The 21,250-nt window shown below is 32.9% G+C and overlaps 2 protein-coding genes and 1 pseudogene across 2 annotated transcripts; all 3 read right to left on the reverse strand.

Annotated features, from left to right (window-relative positions):
- Window positions 1–2,306: 2,306 nt before the first annotated feature.
- On the reverse strand, window positions 2,307–4,064 carry LOC111887036 (cyclin-D1-1). The gene is made up of 5 exons (XM_023883258.3): window positions 3,482–4,064; window positions 3,323–3,415; window positions 2,946–3,249; window positions 2,744–2,853; window positions 2,307–2,640 (listed from the first exon to the last, which is right to left on the reverse strand). The coding sequence occupies exons 1-5, from the start codon at window positions 3,677–3,679 to the stop codon at window positions 2,383–2,385; spliced, it is 963 nt and encodes a 320-aa protein (XP_023739026.1). The 5' UTR covers window positions 3,680–4,064; the 3' UTR covers window positions 2,307–2,382.
- Window positions 4,065–13,386: 9,322 nt separating this feature from the next.
- LOC111887022 (nucleobase-ascorbate transporter 4) lies at window positions 13,387–18,974 on the reverse strand. Its single transcript, XM_023883251.3, has 14 exons — window positions 18,787–18,974; window positions 18,606–18,703; window positions 18,328–18,504; window positions 18,034–18,134; window positions 15,946–16,021; window positions 15,618–15,677; window positions 15,349–15,527; window positions 15,050–15,146; window positions 14,860–14,946; window positions 14,521–14,579; window positions 14,333–14,424; window positions 14,167–14,244; window positions 13,840–14,000; window positions 13,387–13,758 (listed from the first exon to the last, which is right to left on the reverse strand). Exons 1-14 carry the CDS (start codon window positions 18,878–18,880, stop codon window positions 13,540–13,542), a joined length of 1,578 nt encoding a protein of 525 aa, XP_023739019.1. The 5' UTR covers window positions 18,881–18,974; the 3' UTR covers window positions 13,387–13,539.
- A 443-nt stretch (window positions 18,975–19,417) lies between these two features.
- Window positions 19,418–21,250, reverse strand: part of LOC111887005 (nucleobase-ascorbate transporter 4-like) — a 39,173-nt pseudogene continuing 37,340 nt past the window's right edge.

Below are 21,250 nucleotides of genomic sequence, written 5' to 3' on the forward strand. Positions count from 1 at the left end.
ACGATGATAAAAAGATGGAAGCACCTCATCTTCCGACGACCGAGAGGGATAAAATTATTAAAAAAAAATCGTTTTATCATCAAAAAAGTTGTTTGTACCGTACAAAAAGTTTGAAGGCTAGATTAGAATATAAAAGAAAATCACTTCAATTTACAATGAATATTTGAAATTCGAAAAAGAAATGTTTAGTAAGGTCACAAGAACGTGAGAAAGAACAGGAATTTAAAATAATAACAACGAACACTGATCATCTAATATAAGTGACAGACACAAAGGGCTTCGACAGGAAAGGGCATTACATCTATTGACAGAACAAAGTAACTTTCCAAGTGGACTGGGAAGGAATCATGTGTGCGGTTCTAGCTATGCACAGGAAACCTGGTAATGAGATTAATTTTTAGTTTAGTTTATGTAATTTTTCTTGGTGTATTTTACGTTATTTTATGTAAGCCTCTAATTTTTTTTATTTAATAAGAAACATTCAATATTAACTTTTTATGTAACATTTAAAACATTTAGTTTTATAATAAACCTTAAGTATTACTTAAGGTTAGATTTATATGTATTTGTTATTTTACTTTAAATATTTTAAAAATAATAAATATTATTTATTAAACATAATGAAATTGGTGAGCAGATAAAGAGTTTATAATCTGACATGACACGTGGCAGAACCCCACAATAGGCAGGTCGCAGGACAAAAAGGCCTGCTACAGTTTTCACATGAAGGTTTTCGGTCACGGGGTTTACTTATATAACCCCACCCCAATTTAATTCCTGTCGTCTCATTTTACAACCAACAAATCTACTTCTTTCACTATTAAATGTATTACTGTTATGTTTTCATTTTTCATTTAAAAAAAAAAAATTGCTTTTCATGCAATAAATATTGATTACCAACTTATTTAATTAATTTTACCATTTTATTGATAATTTATTAATATTTAGTTTCAAAAATTGCATGTGTATAAATCAATAATTTTGTTAATAAACTAAGGTGTTTTGCTAAATAGACACTTCATTGAACAATTTTTATTAAAAATCATCCCATCATTAACTATTTATAACTAGTTTTTTCAAGAAAAAAAACAATACAATTTCAATTAATAAAAATTAATAAATAATTAAACAATATGTCAACACCGTAAAATAAAAAGTGTTTTTAGACAACCCTGAAACTAATATATACTCATTGCCAAATACTGTACTTATACTATACTCATTGCCAAATACTGTACTTGTACTCCGGTTTCCAATGTACTTGGATAATGAAAAAATAATTTTTAAACTTATCTACAACTTTTTATTTTTTTATTTAAAAAAATGCACATAAGAATATTAACATTTCAAAGTTCCTATGCCAAATTAATAATATATCATATATAATGAACGTAAATTATTAAACCTTCTAGTCATTTACAGCTAAGGATCATGCATCCAACCAAAAGGTGAAATATAAGTAAAATTCCTACTAAATAGTACTCCCTCCGTCCCAAAATAATAGTCCACAGACAAAAAACACACAGTTTAAGAAAACATTAATTACCATTAACTTTATTAAATGAAATGACAGTCTTACTCTTATGTTGCATTTAATTCTATGGTAGTTGTATTTAATTTTATGGTAATTTAACTAATAATGAGGGGTATTATGGTAAAAGACATATTTATTTTTAAAAGTAGACAATTATTTTGGAACAAACCAAAAAGGAAACATGGACTATTAATATGAGACGGAGGCAGTAATAATTTTGTTTGGGTTGGGTTGCTGGTTTTATTTTTGGGTTTTAATCAATTCCCATATTTCATTTCTAACTTATACTGATAAGTTTTTCTCATCACAACATCAATAATAATATTAATAGATAAAACGATAATCATTATAAGTAATAATAAAAACTATAACTATTAATTAAACTTTTATATAATAACAATATCAAATTTTATAAAAACAATACCAATCTACAATTTTTATGATTAAAATAGAAAATATTCTACCCTTTAAGATTAAATTACAAAAATGATTTAAATTTTTATATCATACCCTTTCTGATAAAACTAAAACATCTGGAAAAATACTTGTAATTTAATTGATTATTTTGGTTAGAATAATTAGTTAATATTATTTAACATTAATTTATTAAAACTAAATCCAGCTAAATTGACAGCTTCCACAGCCAGCTTTCAAAAATTTATATATTATTTATATGAACTTTTTAAAAATGTTTGAAAGCAAAGATCCCTACCCTTCATTTTCATAATCAAACGACAGATCAAAATTTATAAATAAAACAAAAAGAAAAAAAAAAAGATAAAGTTCCCACTTTTTTACTTAATCCAAGATATTATAATAATAGAAATTAGAAATTGCTTATCTATGGACTATGGCTGCTCTTCCTGTACACTAAACCTTAGTCGCTTGGCTTCTCTGTCGTCGTCGCCGGAGGGTGTCGTCGGAACAAACAAAAGATTATCGGAACGCGTGTCGCAGCTGACGCAAGTCGCCGCCGCATCCAGGACACCGTCTGGACTCGGCGGTGGCTGATCAGGTCTCCATTGCTTTCTGACTTTATGAACAGCCGAAGGGCACGTGTCCACCAAGTACTCCTCCATTAGTTGATGACAGCTTCTCACCATTTCCTGTAGAATTCAATAATTAAAAAAACAAATCAACAATCTGATTCTAAATTTCACGCTTTTTATGTAAGAAAACAAAATCACAAAGAAAATCACGAATCAGTACTTTGTTTACTTTCTCGTAGTAACTCTCCGGTACATCCACTCCTTCACCGGCGGCAGAAATCACCGCCGCTGCTGCAATTACAGACGGCTGGAATCCTAAAAAGTCGATCACTGGCATTCATAAACAAAACCTAAAATTATTGACAAAAAAAAACCATATCAAGTGATTAAGAATCAACTAATCGGGTCAGGTCGTGTTTTACCACGAATGGTCTTGATGATGAGATCCGAACATTTCGAGTGAAAATGGAGTTCGTTGGTTCGAGAAGAAGGTGGAAGTTTGAAGATGAAATAATAGATAAAATCAAAAGGGGTCACCGATCGGAGCCTCCAATTGAGTTTCTCCATTACCAAAAGCTCCATTCTCTGAACCGATTTGGGTTCGAATATAAAAGGGGACTCCAAAACTTGAAGATCTAAAAGCAAAGGTACATCAGGCTCCTCCATTTTCGCAGCTAATGATAAACATGCCACCGATAACAACTGAAACGCCCATCCATTATTCCCCTGTTTTCACAAATGCCAACGTCATGGTCGTGTAGAAATTACATAATAATTGAATGTGTAGAAGTTTAAATACCAGGAGAGAGGCGGCGGAGGAAGAGAGAAACCGGTCTAAGTAATTGACGGAAAGAATGGCGGTTATTGGTTGAAAACGATGATGTGAGTGAGCCTGCATTCAATTGAAAAAGATTTTAGCAGATAGCGATTTATGCATGTAAATATAAGCATAGCATACGTTAAGAATCCAGTTGATGGAATCTTGACGGTGGGTGAGATTGACGGAGCGGCGTTGGCATCGGAGGAGGTAGTCAGGATGCGGGGAGTGATGGGGTTCTGCGGCGATGAGTGAGTCGATGATGGAATCTTGGATCGATGGTGACAGGTGGTTGACGGCGGCGGAGAAAAAAAGACTAGAAGCTGAGTTGTCGGACATGGTGAAGAACAAAGAAAGAAACAACAGCAAAAGTGTCGATAAAAAGGGAGACTGTGGTGGTGGTAGTGCCGGTTAAGACAAAGACAGCATTGGTGGTGGCGAATGTTGGTGGAAGAGTGGTGGTGGTGGTGGTAGTGGTGGAGGAGGAACACATGGCTTATGGTTTGGAAGACGACATGTTTCTAACAAAATTTGTTTTTTTTTTTTTGTGTGTGTGTGTGTTTAAGACGGAGTGGAAAAAGATGATTTAATGGTGGAAGATGGATCAACGGCGAGTGTGTTTGAGGTATGGTATTACGGGTGTGGTGCGATGTATATGAACAGATCTCGGTTCAACTTTCCATTAGGCAGGCTCACTTGGGAATTCGTGTATTGACTAGTCAACTACACCAACACGTATTTTAGGAACGTTCACATTATTGGATATATCATTGGCAACAACTCTTTCTATTTATTGCATTTTCATCGAATAATTAATAGTAATAAAAATGATAAGCAATTAATATATGGATTTAAACAAAACTAATCATTATAAGTAAGAACTTAATAAAAAAAATGGTCAATGTGGTTACTACTTCTTTTTAATGATTTGTGGTTCAAAAATGTTTGAACTTTGTAACAGAAGTATAATTTTGGATTTCTTAGTGATTTTGATTTTTCATGGTAAAACTGTTACTATTTGTACCATGTGCTTAAAGAACAAGTTTTTTTTATCGATCATTGTAGTCTTTCTCATATGTGGCACAGGGTGCATAAATAAAGACATAAATTTCTTTCTTCTTCGACCTACAAAGTTTTAAAAAAAAAAAAACTACAAATGGTGTTGTGCTTTTGTGGTAGAGTGGTGACTATAGGTACTTCTCCTGGACGTCAACAAGCCCTGGTCGTAGGTTTCTTGCTTGGCCTAAAGAAAAGATTTCAATAGTCACAAAATAGAAAATAATTTACACTTTTTTTATCTTGTAGGGTTCTAAATGTGGTTTTTTAAGATTGACTGAACCTCCAATGTTTGCAAGGTCCGTTGTGTGATAATATCGGGATTACTGAAAAACATCAATAATCATGAAGTGTTGATTTTCAGTTAAGGAGCAGGAATCATGATTATTTTGCATTTTGGTATTAGGTTTGTAATTAACATGGTTTTTGGTAGGTTGAACTAAGGTTAAGATTTGGGTCATTTGTAAACATGTTGTAACACTTGCATTTTGATAATGAAGAATATGTTATATCATTACAAACTACCTAGAAACACAAAAGATATATCAATAACATCAAAACAGAATAACACAAACATTACAACACAAATTCAAAAACAAATATTATTTCCTAAAACAAGATATTGACACGGTTTCTCTTCATCAATGTTCTCATGGCCTCCTCAATCTTCTTCACTAAATGTTTATCCCTCTCATTCTTTTCATAAAGGTAAAGCAAAGAAAGATCGTGTATTTCACCAATTGGAATCTACTTCAATGACTCTATGTGCTTTTTCATATCTTCCTGTTTTTTAAGGTGTGTAGCTTTCTTGAATTCTAGCTAATCCCCACTTCTTATATTGCCCCTTCTCCTTGTTGCTATCGGTTAATTCATGTATCCATGCAACATAATTTTCTTAGCGAGTTTATTCATTTTGGTGTTAGATGAGTATGGAGAAGATGGTGAATACATGATGAATAAACACAAATTATTATAGAATATCTACGATTTTTTTATTTGTGTGATTGAAAGGTTGGAGAGGTAGTGGTATATTTAGGTTGTGTTTGGTAGGTTGGACTGGGCCGAACAAAATAGAACAAGTTCATTTGATGAAGCGTTTGGCATGGATGAAACAAGGTGGTTGTGGAATAAAGGCCAAGTTAAATGGAACAATTTTTCTAAATTTTAGTCCTACTCAAGGATGGAACAAAGTTAGACTAAAACATTTTGACGAAAATGCCATCAAAAATCAAGATCTTAACTCCACATCTTGGTCTCTATAGCACCTGGTTCCTGGTACGTAAATCTCACTTGAGTATTATCCATTTTTTTAGCCTTGGACTCGGCGAGTCATAGGACCGACTCGCCGAGAAGATACGGGACCCGGGACATGTTTAAGTTGGCGACTTGGCGAGTCCATATCCTGTACTCGACGAGTCACCGCTGTTGGATTAAACCCTAAGTTTCAGGGGTTTGCACCCTATTTAAACCTCATGTCCGCCCCAAACCAGCCCCCATTCACCTCAGAGCTCCCAACCCTCGTTCCAAAGCTTATTTCCTTGAGAGTTTGAAGCATTCTTGTGTATTCTTGAAGGATTTGTGAAGGAAGTGGTGTAGATCAAGAGGAAGGGAAGGAAGCCAAGCATCTTAGTGTCCCCTCAGTAATTTCTTTGAGGTATAACCCGTTTTCCCTCTGTTTTTATGCTTATTGCTCCATTAAGTCTTTCTTGAGCCCTTCCCCAAGCTTGTATGTGCAATATAAGTCGTAATAAGTTGATTGGCCTTTAGATCTAGGCAAGATTGAGCTCCAGGAGCACAGATCCGTTACCTTTATGGACCCATGTTGCTTGTTCACCCTAGATCTACCCTTTTGAGGCATTTTGAGCCCTAAATCCCTCATTGGTGAGTATCTACACGTAAATTTGGAAACTTTACGTGTCATTCATGTTCTAGGAACCCAGATCTGTGAATGGCATAGACTGGAATCGAGCAAAATCGCGTATATAGTGATTGCATGGCGATGACTCGGCGAGTCTGCTCGCGAGTCTCCGAGTTGTCCCCTTTTCGTTGTGTCGAGTGCGATTAGTGAGTCACGGGGTGTGACTCAGTGAGTTGGAAGCCAAACTCATCCATGGAGGAACTCGGCGAGTCCATGCCCTGACTCGGCGAGTTCAAGGCAATCTCCTTAGATCAAGAACAGACTCGGCGAGTTGTTCATACAACTCGGCGAGTCACAGCATATAGTGTTCTTCGGATGAAGATGAACTCGGCGAGTTGTTCATACAACTCGGCGAGTAGGATGAAGGACTTGAACCTCAGTTTAGAAGAAGAACTTGTCGAGTCAACGCCTAACTCGACGAGTAGGGAGGGGATCCAGGACAATCGATTGGATAGGGACTCGGCGAGTTGGAGAGCCAACTAGGCGAGTCGGGTCAACTGAAAGTTGACTCTGACTTTGACTTATGACATGATCAGGGGTAAAATGGTCATTTTACCCAAAGGTCAGTTAGCAGTGATTGATTGAGTATGTTGTGGGAGTTGCAGCCGGAGGATTTCCGGAGCAGCAGCAGCAGCAGTAGACAGTCAGTTCCCGAGCAGATCAGCAGCTACTTCGAGGTGAGTTACCTTCTAGTAGCGGTGGGTTTACGGCCACAATGCCGGCCCACCAGTAGGGTTCGTATGATAGATGATTGTCTTTGTGATATCATCTAGGATTGCTACTACCTGATATGTTATGTGCTAGCTTGATATGTTGTATGTGAAAGTAGTAGAGTTCGGTTGTTAGGACCGAAGGGTAGTCAGACACCCCAGATACGTCTAACAGTATGTGATGATGTGTTGCATGCTGGCTTGTTATGTTTATGCGATAGAGGTAGTAGGAGGGGATCAGTCCTCGGGTTCGGTTGTTAGGACCGAAGGGTAGTTCAAGCACCCCAGATATGTCTGATAATATGTTTATGTTATGTGTAAATGTGATAGTAGTAGTAGGGGGTGAAATAGTCCCCGAGGTTCGGTTGTTAGGACCGAAGGGTAGTCAGCACCCCAGAATGGCTCGACATGGGTAGGTCAGCGCCCCAGAATGGCTTGACACGGGTAGGACGGCACCCCAGAATGGCCGCACGGATAGTCGGCACCCCAGAATGGCCGTACCGGGTAGACAGGCACCCCAGAATAGCCTGGCAGTATGTATGTTATGTGTTTGTATGGTATGTGGTACGATGGGGGGAACTCACTAAGCTTTGTGCTTAAGTTTTTTCAATTTTGGTTTCAGGTACCTCCTCAGCTAGGGGAAAGGAGTCGGCGCGGTAGCAGCACGTCACACACACACTCTCTTGTTTCCGCAATTATGAGCTTATTCTGGGATTGATACTCTGATGTTTTGATTATTTACATGTTGTGGATTTCAAATTAGGTTTTCGATGTGAAATGGTTTAATTAAACAATGTTATAATCATTAATGCTTTCTAAGTAATGTTTTACAAACGAAATTTTTGGACGTGAAAATTGGGTCGTTACAATCTCCACCATCATTTTGTCTGGCAAGTTCCGTTTTGTAACAAGTTCCTCTCTTCTACTCACATCTTAAACAACATCAAAAATCAGATTGTAAATTGCTAAGCTATAAAAATACTACTACAATGCCATTCTAAAAAAAATCAAAACACCATTTATTTAAGATTCCTAGTTCCTATTTACATCTGATCAATTAGATTTTAGTGAATCAAACACAAAGTCAAATGCCCACAATACTTCCAGCGCAAGGCTTACTAATTTCTTCAGATAATCAAGGATCTAGAGTGCGATCGAGAGGTGATTTTTCTGACTACATAGGGGAACGTTTAATTTCTATGGATTTTACACTCTTTGGTTACAAAGAGGGAGTAAAGAAGAGGAAGATATTGTGTATTTTAGTTAGTTAATTGGAAAAATAAAAAATGAGATGAGAAAATCATATTACGAAGTGAGATAACAAAGGAGGGGTCCGGTTGATTTTAACAAAATGAGATTTGTATATTTATATGTAACCTTTTTTAGCACAAAAAAATAAAATATATCTTTAATAATTATTACTATATACTAAAAGACATGACAATCAAGTAATTTTACCATTTTGTGAATGTATTAACAAGCTATATATATATATATATATATATATATATATATATATATATATATATATATATATATATATATATATATATATATATATATATATATATATATATATAGAGAGAGAGAGAGAGAGAGAGAGGGGATTAGGATTAAATGTATGATCAAATTCTAACCAATATATATATATATATATATATATATATATATATATATATAGAGAGAGAGAGAGAGAGAGAGAGGATTAGGATTAAATGTATGACCAAATTCTAACCACTATAATTAAAAAATGAATAGTTTAGGGTGCACCATTTAATCTGTCCATGATTCCAAACATGCTTATACGTTTCTTATTTTTTAAGGAAATTGAAGTAACATATTGTGGCATCAATTCTTATCATTCTAACATTAGTTTTATGAACATAGATTTTTAACAGTGCAGGTAATCTAATAAACATTCTCACAAAAATACATTTTCAATTATTTAGGGAAATCTCAAAAACATTCTCACTAATGTTAATATTCTCTAATATGGTTGCATCCATTCTTATCATTCTTAAATTAATCTTATGAATTGTGTGCATGAAGTACATGGTATGAGGATGGATAATAAAACTAAATCTATTTGAGAATGTACATTATGAGAGAATAAAGAAGATAAAAATAAGATATCAGGTTTAAGGAAGAACATCATTTACATTCTGTGAGAATGAAGAATAAAATATCAGAATTTGACATAAAAGTTTGATTTGCATATCTATAACACTACAAATATATTTATACAACTTAATAATTCTTCAAGAATTATAAGAGAATGAAAAATATAAGATAAGATGGCATATTCAAGAACGTACATCAAGTACATTATGCGAGATTGTAGAAGAAAAATTCATAATTTGACATGAAATTCTGACTTGTATGTATGTAATAATATACATATTTTTATACATCTGAATAATTATTGAAGAATCTAAACATTCTTGAAGAATTCAACCCTTTTTATAAAGAATGCTTGAAGAATGCAATATTTAACATTCTTTAAGAATATAGCACCTTGAAGAAACCTTTGTTCCTCTTCTCTCTATCTCTTACTTGTTAGTGTGTTTTCTAGAAACAAGAACTTGATATGACTTCATTGAATAATTGTTGTATGGAGAGGATATGGTGGTGGTGTACTGCTATGAAGATGTGATGAACATGTTTGTCTTTTGTGATGGTTTTGATTAACAAATTGAAGACGACACGGAGATAATGATAACAAGATGGAATATATGCGATGGTGGCTTGGTTTATACAGGTGTATGTTAATGGTGGGTGGTGGTGGAGATTTGGTGAAGACGGTAACTGACGTTATATGGTAACTTGAAGTATTTGTGGAATAAGAGTTTACTATTGTACGTTACGAACAGGTGTCAATGTTGGTTTTATGTTGTTGATGGCGTATGATGAATGCTGGAGTAACGATGGTTCTTGGTAGAATGAACGTAATTTGCACAAAAGATGCTTTCATTCCATAAAACTAGGAATTTGAGTTAAAATTCAAATTATCTTCCATAAACATAAGGATTTAATTAAGATAATAATTAATTTAAATAACTAAATTACTATAATACTCTTACCAAATGAGTGGTCCAAAATCAGTCATACATTCATACAATAATTAAAATTCATACATGAATCTAACTCTCTCTCTCTCTCTCTCTCTCTCTATATATATATATATATATATATATATATATATATATATATATATATATATATATATATATATATATATATTGTTCCGTTCAGTTCAGTCTCGTTCAATCCAGTTCCGTATGACAAACACTACCTTATTGACTTTATTGGGAAAATAAATAACAATTAAATACTGGTAGTAGAACAAACTTGCTTTATTATTTACCTACCCGATTTATTCGTATCATAGTTATAGAAAATACACTGAGAAATGCAATAAGAACACCTTGTCAGTAAATATATAAAGATTCTCCAAGTCGTCGTTGTTTCTATTCCAGTTTTATCTCATTTACTTCATTTTATACTTTCATATTGTCAATACCTCAAAAAGCATCAGACAGTAGTGTTAAATGTGACTTGGGTATTTAGGGCATTCTAATGTCACACTTAGATATGGTGGCACACTTGGATCGATGGCACATTTGGATGTGATGTCACGCTTGGATCTCATGCCATGCTTGGATTTAATGGCATGCTTGGATGTGATGGCATGCTTGGATGTGATGGCACACTTGGATGTGATGACTCACTTGGATACGATGACACTCTTTATATATGATGACACTCTTTGGGATTAGACATAGTTATTCGTACCTAGTCCGAGAGTATGGATTGGACTTAGTCAATTGTCATTAACCCGGAAGTATGGATTAAGACATAGTCAATTGTCTTTATTCCGGGAGTATGGACAGGACATAGTTATTCGTCATTAATCTGGGAGTATGGATTTAGACATAGACATTTGTCCCTAATGTGAGAGCATGGAATGAGCACAAATATTGATTCGAGAGTATGGATTAAATCCGGGAGTAAGAGGTAAAATTTAATGTCCGAGAGTATGGATAGTCTCATTGTAAGGATTGACAGGGTGGGGTAAGAGTCGATTATATATATGGGGAAAATTGTATATTTTTTGAGATCTAAATTATATATATAATATAACATTGTGGGATTGAAATCCCTATGTACTCACCAGGTTTGCCAATGTCGATATAAAGTTACATTACACTGAGAGATTAAGGAGATGCAAATCACTAGTGATAATGAATGTAAGTTCTGTTTATACTTATGTTTCTGTAGTGACGATGTCATCCCAAATGTTTTAAAATGAATAAAAATACATTTATTCGGAAATGCTTTGATAACGTATTTATTATCTTTTTCTGAGAACAAATTCCGCAACATTTTTATTAAAAGAGGTACTCTGATTTTTATAAAGCATAAACAAAACTAGTCTTTTATAGCCGTAAAAATGGGAATGTCATACCCAAGTGCTTCATTGAGTTTCAATTGCTCTAAATTCTCCATGTGAATGCTCGAGCCACATTTAGCATATGGGTTAAAGGATCATTCTATTATTGAAAATGGGTTTATGTAATCAGTTTTCAGGGTCCATATTGTATTGGATGACAGGAGGAGCAAATCAATAATATTATATTATATATTGAATGTGTACAAAGATTCACCGGTTCTTGAGCAGCATAAGGCATGTATGGAACTTTCAGCTCAGGAGATTCCTACCTAGCAGACCATAAACCCATTTATTGGGACTAAAAGTCGCACACCTCTATATTGAGCTGATAATAAAGTCTACTACTCAACCGAAGGAAAAAATGCATGGTCCTTAAGACAAAAATTATCTCAAGACGAGGGTGAAAAGAAAACCCTCTTAGCCACATGTGCATAAATATGGCCATAAAAATCTCATACACATCTTATATGAATTACCAATGTCTCATATTTGAAATTTAAATTTTGACCCCAAAAAAAGGATAGTAAAAGAAATCATTGTTGCTCGAATTTTCGTTGGAAAAAGTTTTTGCAGGTTCCATTGATCGCCGCGCTATGTCGAATGTCGTTATTGCTAAATAGGCTTCACCCTGGTCCGAGTGGATTGTTTTATTACATGGATTAATTAAAAAGAAATGATGAATAAGTTTATACTTTAAATAATAAAGCAATATTGTTCAAAATAACTCAAATAACTAAAAGATAATCATAAATCATCAATTACCAAATATTTCTTAATTATTAGGTGTTCATTTGTAAAATTAAAATTTTAATTATTTTTCATAACACAACATACATAAAAAACACCAAGACAATAATAATAATAATAATAATAATAATAATAATAATAATAATAATAATAATAATAATAATAAACTAGATTTGTATAGAAAATGAAAAAAAAAATGTGTTTTGTTTTGTGGCCACTAATTTAATCATTTTTATAGAATAACCAACTTTTATAATTAAAAAAATCATACATAAAAAATAATATTTAAAGATTATAATGATTTATAATTTATTTTTAACAATTTATAGCACAAACATGTAATAATTAAAAATTGAAAAAAGAAGATTATTTTGTCATTTAGCATAGATATAATTCAAATTCTGTACAAATCAAACAAAAATTTAAATAGAAATGATTTCAGTTTTATATACATGTTAAAAACCAATGGGCCACCTAAAAACATTCATAAGTAAAAAGTTGAATTTATATGCTTAATATAATGAAGGAGACAACCTTATATACATGTTCAAAACAATGCACCACCTAAAACTATTCATTTTAAAAATGAACATATTTTATACCATTGTGAAAAGAATGAAAATATAATGGCTAAAAATGTATTGAGAAAATAAAAATCGTGTTGCCCACAATCGTTGAACATATTCAATATCATTTTAAGGGGAATTTCTCCCTTAAACAAAATTCAGTCAAGAACCAAAATACAAAAGAATGACTCGAACATAGTAGCATAAGGTATAAAGATCAATCATTTTGGATATAAAAAAGGATTGGGCCCCACCGGTTTAGAGAGGCACAAAGCAAATCGGTTTTTTAACTCGCCCCACAAAACCGAAACCGATTTTTTTTACTAGTTTTTAAACCGTAACCAAACCGATTTTTTAACGCAATTTCACCTTCCTAAAAAACCAAACCGATTATAACTTCCTGTCCAGAGAAAACCAAAGACTGTATATGTTATGCGCACCTCTACACTGGTTATACAATTTTTGGAGCAGGCCCAAGACCTATCATTATAGGCCCAGTTAAGACATTTCCGTTGGGCTCATGATCCGTTTTGTGCACCTCTACGACTAAGAGGACCATTTTAGAAAAATAAGATAAGCCATGTCATGATATTGATACATTGGAATATTAATAGATACATTCTTCATTTCAAACAGTCATATTCACAAGACTACAAGCCTACAAATAAGCTAAAAGCTTTTCTTTTCTATAGGCTGGAATGAATGTATCTCAATCTCAAAATATTAATAAACACAAAATCAAGAATTAAGAATCAAACAGAAGGAAAGTACTTAGAAAGTCCATAAGGAAGGGAATAGAACTCTGCACTCCTCACATCTCTTTCAAAGTACTTAAATTTCCCCCACCAATGTCTTCCTCCATCTGTTCTTACATCTTTGTGATTATACCCCAGAGTCCTGTCAAGAAACATACCCACAATAGCCGCTACTGTTGCTGGAGACGTGAATATCACCAACATCGCTTCATTGAACTGTAAATAAGAAAAAAAAATCATATTTTAATTTTTTTTTATAGAAAAAAAAATTAAAAGTGAACTTTTTTTGTTATATACCCAAGTGGATCTACTGCGAACAGGGCCTGCTCCAGTTGTTATCACGTAATCATTGAAATATTGTGGGACGGAAAGACCCATGAAGAGTGAGAAACCCAGGATAAACTTTGTACGATAACTGTTAAGGTTGCAGTACTGTAGTAACCCTAGACCAGCAGAAGCTGCAATTTTTGTCTTACTGACATCAGTCTCTCAGTACAGTAAGTAGAGTACAAAAAGAAGAAAGTACAATCTGTTATGTCATGTCACAATACATATATTAAAAAATCTATGTATTGTGGTTTTTGTTGGATGAAAGGAGTGTTGAAGATCAAGAATTATGCTTACACATGTAGCCAAACAAGACACAATATAGAGCTCCAATGATTGGTAAAGGTATGGAAGCTACAATGGCGCCGAATTTTCCTGGTTAAATCAAGAGAAAATTATATTAAAATTGTTAAAAGTAATGGAGATATTGGAGCATGATGAAGATGGAGATAGAGGAACAAACCTAAAATGGAAAAGAAGAACATGAAACCTGCAGACATTTGTACCACTCTTCTGCTTCCCACTTTAGTTACTGCTAGAAGACCAACGTTTTCACTATGAAAAAACACCAAAAAAATACATCATTCATGGATGAAAAGGAAAGTGAATTTTTTTATTAAAAAGATAAAGTCATTTAAATTGATTTTATACACTGATGCAGTTGAGCCGGTTCCTGTACCCCATAACCCATCCATCAATATACCAATTCCCTGTAAGATTTTGTGGAAAAAGATTAATATGTGTTTAGAAACTAACATCATCATCCAGGTTGTACTTTGTTTGACATGACTGAACAAAACAAGTTGTACTGCGTTTGACATGCATTGGACTGGGATTGTCAATGAGACAAGAAATGCCTTTCTTTGTCCTACCCAAAAAAGTTGAGCAAGGTGAGATAGGGACTCTCTTTCGATATCTCATATGTGCAAAAGACGTTAATACCCTTTACATCCAAGTCTAAAAAACTAGTATAACACAATCACTTCTCACCAGCCAAGCAGCTCCACGGCTTAATACAGAAGATGGAACATGTGTAGCACTCCCATATCTTGCTGCTGCAATAAACGTGCCTGTTGACTGCAATCCGGATTTTAAATTTAAATTTTCAAAATGGGATTTTAATGAAGAGCAATAGCAAATAGGTAGTTCGAATCAAGTTTTTGCATATATATATACAGACCTCGATTAGAGACACAAAAGCAGCTGCTAACATTACAAAAACATCTCCAGCATGAATAGTGGGTCGACCCCATTGGAGTGGATATGGGAACTTTATCCTGCAACAAGAAAATTCATAAAACAAATGAACATGATGAATATAAGCCATGAAGGACTATCTTAGGTTGTGTTTGGTGTGCTAGCTGAAAAGCTAGCTTATAAGCTATGGTAAGTTTCTTTTGTGATTTTACCAAACACTAAACTGCAATAAGCTCAAAAAGTAAGTCAGCTTATACAGGGCCTTAATCCTATGTGGCTCACCATGAAGCAGCGCTTACAAGACCAGAGCGATCCACACGACAACTGAACTGAGTGTTGGGGGGTCTAGTTTTATAAGCACCGGCTGCTGTAAGAAGAGATGCGTATGCCCATACAATTGCTACAGAGATAAGGACAGCAAATCGATCAAGCCACTTTGATTTGTACCAGTAAGGGACATACTGTGAATAATAAATCGTCAAAAATCAATTACATAACTGAAGATGAGAAGTTGGGGAAAGAATTGATATTAATCAAGAAATTAAACTCACTTGAGAGAAGAGAACTAGTAGAATTAACTGGGGAAGCCCAATCTCAACGCATTCTGCCAACTACAAGAGCATCAAGAGAGTAATCAGTTAGAAAGGGGTCATATGCTCCCATCCGTCCCACAAATAGATACAAGCAATGGAACTGAGGGTCCAAAAATCAGTTAATAAGAGCTGATGTTTTAAAGAGTTTCGGAGGGTATTGGATCATGGAGCTTCTGGTTTCGAACGAATTGGGCAACAACAAAAGTGGCTCCAATTTCGAATCCAAATACAGGAATTAGAATTACAGAACAAAACCTAAACGAAGTAAATAAAGCATTTTACTTACTAGAGGAAACCCTTGTGCATAGAGACCAAGTCCGACGAGGGTTACCAGAGGAACCGCAGATAGCGGACTTAAGAACCTACAATCATCGAAATAATCCCAAATTTAGTCAATTCACTGATTTAGCTCCTAGCAGATAAAGCCATGAGTTTGAATTCAGTTGATGCGCTCAGGTAATCCGCAGACCACAAAACCATAAAATATGAACAATCGGTTTATTAATCACATGGATTTTGTATTTTTTTTTCGAGTTTAAAAACTATTAGTTGTATTAATAAAAAATAATAAAATATAAGAAAAATTAAAACACCAACAAACTAATAAATTATAAAAGTTCAAAGACTATTAGTTGTGATTTTTATGAGATAGTTAGTTATTGTATATTGATGTGGTGTTTGCCATATGTCGAAGACAAAATAGTGAGGGCTTATCTAGACAAGAATGGAATTGTAGAAAGCTATTGCAAGTTAGAATTTTGATAAATTATCTAGTTTAAAGGCTTAACCATATTGATTCAACCCTTTATTTTTAATTACTATTAATAACTATTATATATATATATATATATATATATATATATATATATATATATATATATATATATATATATATATATATATATATATATATATATATATATATATATATATATATATATATATATATATATATACTTGTTTAAATTATTTAAAGCTGTGGTTCGGTTATTATTTGTAGTTCGGTTAACCGTTAATCTATTCGGTGTAGTTCGTTATTTGTAGTTCGGTCCACCACGAATTTTTTTTTTTTTTTGAAAAATTGAAAATCATACCGTCAGTTTTCGTTTTGATTTAAGTTTATGCAGTTATTTCAATTTTTTTATTTTTAATTACTATTAATAACTATTATATATATATATATATATATATATATATATATATATATATATATATATATATACTTGTTTAAATTATTTAAAGCGGTGGTTCGGTTATTATTTGTAGTTCGGTTAACCGTTAATCTATTCGGTGTAGTTCGTTATTTGTAGTTCGGTCCACCGCGAAATTTTTTTTTTTTTGAAAAATTGAAAATCATACCGTCAGTTTTCGTTTTGATTTAAGTTTATGCAGTTATTTCAATTTTTTATTTTTAATTACTATTAATAACTATTATATATATATATATATATATATATATATATATATATATATATATATATATATATATATATATACTTGTTTAAATTATTTAAAGCTGTGGTTCGGTTATTATTTGTAGTTCGGTTAACCGTTAATCTATTCGGTGTAGTTCGTTATTTGTAGTTCGGTCCACCACGAAATTATTTTTTTTTGAAAAATTGAAAATCATATCGTCAGTTTTCGTTTTGATTTAAGTTTATGCAGTTATTTCAATTTTTTTATTTATGGTTCTGTTTTTGTCCACTTCTAGTTCCTAACTATGTTCCTATTTATTAGATCGAGACAATTATCAAAATTTAAAAAAAAAATAAAAGAGATAATCAGTATATTTTATTTAACATTTTATTATTTTATATGAATAAGAAAAAATATAAAATAATATTTAATTTATTATTTATTATAATTAAATCGACTGTTTGATTTTAGTTATTTGCTATGAATACTTTTGAAATAAATATTTTCAACACTCAAATAAAAGGTTGGTTACCTTTTATTCACTTAACTCTAGTTATTTACTTATTTATTTATGAAATTAAGGTTTATGTTTTTTTAGAACGACACACGGGTGAGATGAATAAAATGGCTAATGGTATGTGAAACTAACGAGATGTTGTTTTTTATTCAAATTTACAAAATAATTTTTTTTTTTGGGTGTGTAAATGATTTTTGAAGATTTCTAACATAATAAACCAAAACAAAACGTTTTTCAACAAAAAAAAAAAAAAAAAACCTATAATTATAACATTTTATAATGTTTATTATGTGATAATCCATTAAATTTATAAAATTTAAAATATTAACTTTTAAGAAATCGTTGGATAAAGTATTTGGATGCTTATTTGGTTCATATAAAAAACGACTTTTGCACGAACTAGTCAAATATATAATCAAAATAAATAGAAAAGTAACAAACCTGACAACGATTCTCCAAATACCAAGGAATCCAAGTATAATAGGAAGAAGTGAAGAGATCATAAGTGCTCCTTGCATTGCCCTCATTGTATGACGAAACCTCTGCAAATCAAAATTAACAAGTAATTATATATAATATTAGTCGTTTAACTAATGTTTTAATACGTGCCTCCTACATACATAATAAACCTATAAAAGAATCCTCTAATACATACTGCTTAAATTTAATATACGAAATATCAAAAGAAATTAATAACAAACGTATATAATTAATTAGGAATTGAACGTAACATACAATAGCGGGTTCAAAGTAAAAACTATAACGATGTGATAGAGCAATGTATAGCATAGGAACGACGAATCTGAATGAGCCTCCAATCACCACAGGAAGTCTTGTCCCAAACCATGTCTGTAACAATGTGTTCATTCCGGCAACAAATAACATTGTTTGTATCATATAAGCTTTCTCCACCTAATTATTAAACATGATTAATTAATAAGAGATTAATTATATATTTATATTGAAAGTTTTAATTTCAAACATATATATACTAAGATTTATGAGTTTCTTACAGGACCTCCACCCATTGGAGGAACAATAATGGAAGATATAAGAACAATGGTCCCTAGCATCACCAGATAGTGTTGAAAAGCCAAAACAGCAGCTTCGGCTGCATGCATCAAAAAAATACAAATCACAAACTATACGTATTAGATAACAATTTATGGGTTTTAAATCAAGAAAAAAACATACCCCAAGGAGGATTACTATTTATACAAAACTCCACTCCGGGAAACTGATCCTTCACCGGATGTGGAACAAACTTATCATCTTTTGCTACTGTCATTTTAAGTCAACGTTGACCTTATTTATGTTTAGAGAAAATAATTTAGAGAGATAGTGGAAGCATAAAATGGAAAATGGTGGTTGATTGTAACAAATATACTTGAAAATCTTATGGTGTTTTTTGCTTTAAAAGCAGTGTAGTTGAAGTTAGGATGGATTTTTGTGTATATAGACAATGACCTAATCTCACCAACAAAACTTGACCCATGGTAAAACATTAGGTTATCAAACGAAGAATTATGTTAACTCTTGGATATCTCGTTAAATAAACATTTAATTAAAAAAAACTCATACTAATTATGGAAATTTTGTTGTCTATTGTTATTCTTAATTAGTATTTTACTAGATTGCCAATTTGCCATATATAGTTGGCGTTTAACTTTATAGGTGGTGCAAATATTAATTGATACTATTTTTGGAGCAGGCCCAAAACCTATCATTATAGGCCCAATTAAGACATTTCGGTTGGGCTCAGGACCCGTTTTGTGCACCTCTATGAATAAGGGCCATCTTAGAAAAAATAAGATAAGCCATGTCATGTGATACATTGGAATATTAAATTATTAATAGATACATTCATTCATTACAAACAGTCATATTCACAAGACTACAAAGCCTACAAATAAGCTAAAAGCTTTTCTTTTCTATAGGCTGGAATGAATGTATCTGAATATATTAATAAACACAAAATCAAGATTCAAGAATCAAACAGAAGGAAAGTACTTAGAAAGTCCATAAGGAAGGGAATAGAATTCAGCACTCCTGACATCTCTTTCAAAGTACTTAAATTTTCCCCACCAATGTCTTCCTCCATCTGTTCTTACATCTTTGTGAATATCACAAACATCCCTTCATTGAACTGTTGACTGCAACCCGGATTTTAAATTAAATTTTACAAAATGGGATTTTAATGAAAAGCAATAACCAATAGGTAGGTCGAATCAAGTTTTTGCATATATATACAGACCTCGATTAGAGACACAAAAGCAGCTGCTAACATTACATAAACATCTCCAGCATGAATAGTGGGTCGACCCCATTGGAGTGGATATGGAAACTTTATCCTGCAACAAGAAAATTCATAACACAAATGAACATGATGAACATAATAAGCCATGAAGAAGGCTGTGTTTGGGACACTAGCTTATCAAAAAGTTATCTGAAATAGCTTATCAAAAAGCTAGTTTATAAGCTATGATAAGCTACTTTTGTGGTTTTACCAAACACTAAACTGCAATAAGCTCAAAAAGTAAGTCAGCTTATACAGGGCCTTAATCCTATGTGGCTCACCATGAAGCAGCGCTTACAAGACCAAAGCGATCCACACGACAACTGAACTGAGTGTTGGGGGTCTAGTTTTATAAGCGCCAGCTGCTGTAAGAAGAGATGCGTATGCCCATACAATTGCTACAGAGATAAGGACAGCAAATCGATCGAGCCACTTTGATTTGTACCAGTAAGGGACATACTGTTAATAATAAATCGTCACAAATCAATTACATAACTGAAGATGAGAAGTTGGGGAAAGAATTGATATTAATTAATCAAGAAATTGAACTCACTTGGGAGAAGAGAACTAGTAGAATTAACTGGGGAAGCCCAATCTCAACGCATTCTGCCAACTACAAAAGCATCAAGATTCATGAAAGAAATCTGTTAGAAAGGGGTTATATGTCTGTAAAACAATGTGACTTTTGATAGAGAAACAACAGTAATCCAGTCCCACAAATAGATCCAAGGGTTACAAAACAATCCGTTAATGGGAGCAATAAGAGCTGACGTTTTGATCGAAAGCAAAGAGTTACCAAACAAAACCTAAACGAAGTAAAGAAAGTATTTTGCTTACGAGTGGAAATCCTTGTGCATAGAGACCAAGTCCGACGAGGGTTACCAGAGGAACGGCGGATAGAGGACTCAAGAACCTACAATCATCAAATAAATCCCAAATTCAGTCGATTCACAATTCACTGTGATGAGTTTGAATTCAGTTTGATTCCATGACGGAAGTTGATATAGCAATCAATTGAGTTATGCGTTTATTGGGTAACGGATATTGCATAATCCGCAAAACCATGAACAACGATGGGGGCATGATTTCGCTTAGACTACTGTGTCAACATGTTATTACATTATTACACGTCCAAATTGTAAACCTCATCGCTCACAATTTGGTGATATAATTTCATACTTCACGATACTTTTCATACTTCACAAAACATAACATCAAAACATAACATGCTACTTGTATATTCATAAAAAAAAAATATTTTATATTGATAAAAAGTTTACAAACTATTGGATACAAACCGACTATTACAAATTGTTATATATTACATAACTATCCAGAATATTGTAATTTATACAAACATAA

The sequence above is a fragment of the Lactuca sativa genome, chromosome 5, assembly GCF_002870075.4.
Source record: "Lactuca sativa cultivar Salinas chromosome 5, Lsat_Salinas_v11, whole genome shotgun sequence".
NCBI lineage: Eukaryota > Viridiplantae > Streptophyta > Magnoliopsida > Asterales > Asteraceae > Lactuca > Lactuca sativa.

Bases quoted from the DNA above. Each gene is read 5' to 3' on its own strand.
- LOC111887036 (XM_023883258.3), bottom strand. From the start codon at position 3,679: ATGTCCGACAACTCAGCTTCTAGTCTTTTTTTCTCCGCCGCCGTCAAC. The intron at 3,416-3,481 runs GTATGCTATGCT...AATTGAATGCAG, and splicing joins CCATCAACTGGATTCTTAAC to GCTCACTCACATCATCGTTT. The intron at 2,854-2,945 runs GTAAAACACGAC...TATGAATGCCAG, and splicing joins CATCATCAAGACCATTCGTG to TGATCGACTTTTTAGGATTC.
- LOC111887022 (XM_023883251.3), bottom strand. From the start codon at position 18,880: ATGACAGTAGCAAAAGATGATAAGTTTGTTCCACATCCGGTGAAGGAT. The intron at 14,001-14,166 runs GTAAGCATAATT...CAAAAATTGCAG, and splicing joins TGTCTTGTTTGGCTACATGT to CTTCTGCTGGTCTAGGGTTA. The intron at 13,759-13,839 runs GTATATAACAAA...TCTTATTTACAG, and splicing joins TTCGCAGTAGATCCACTTGG to TTCAATGAAGCGATGTTGGT.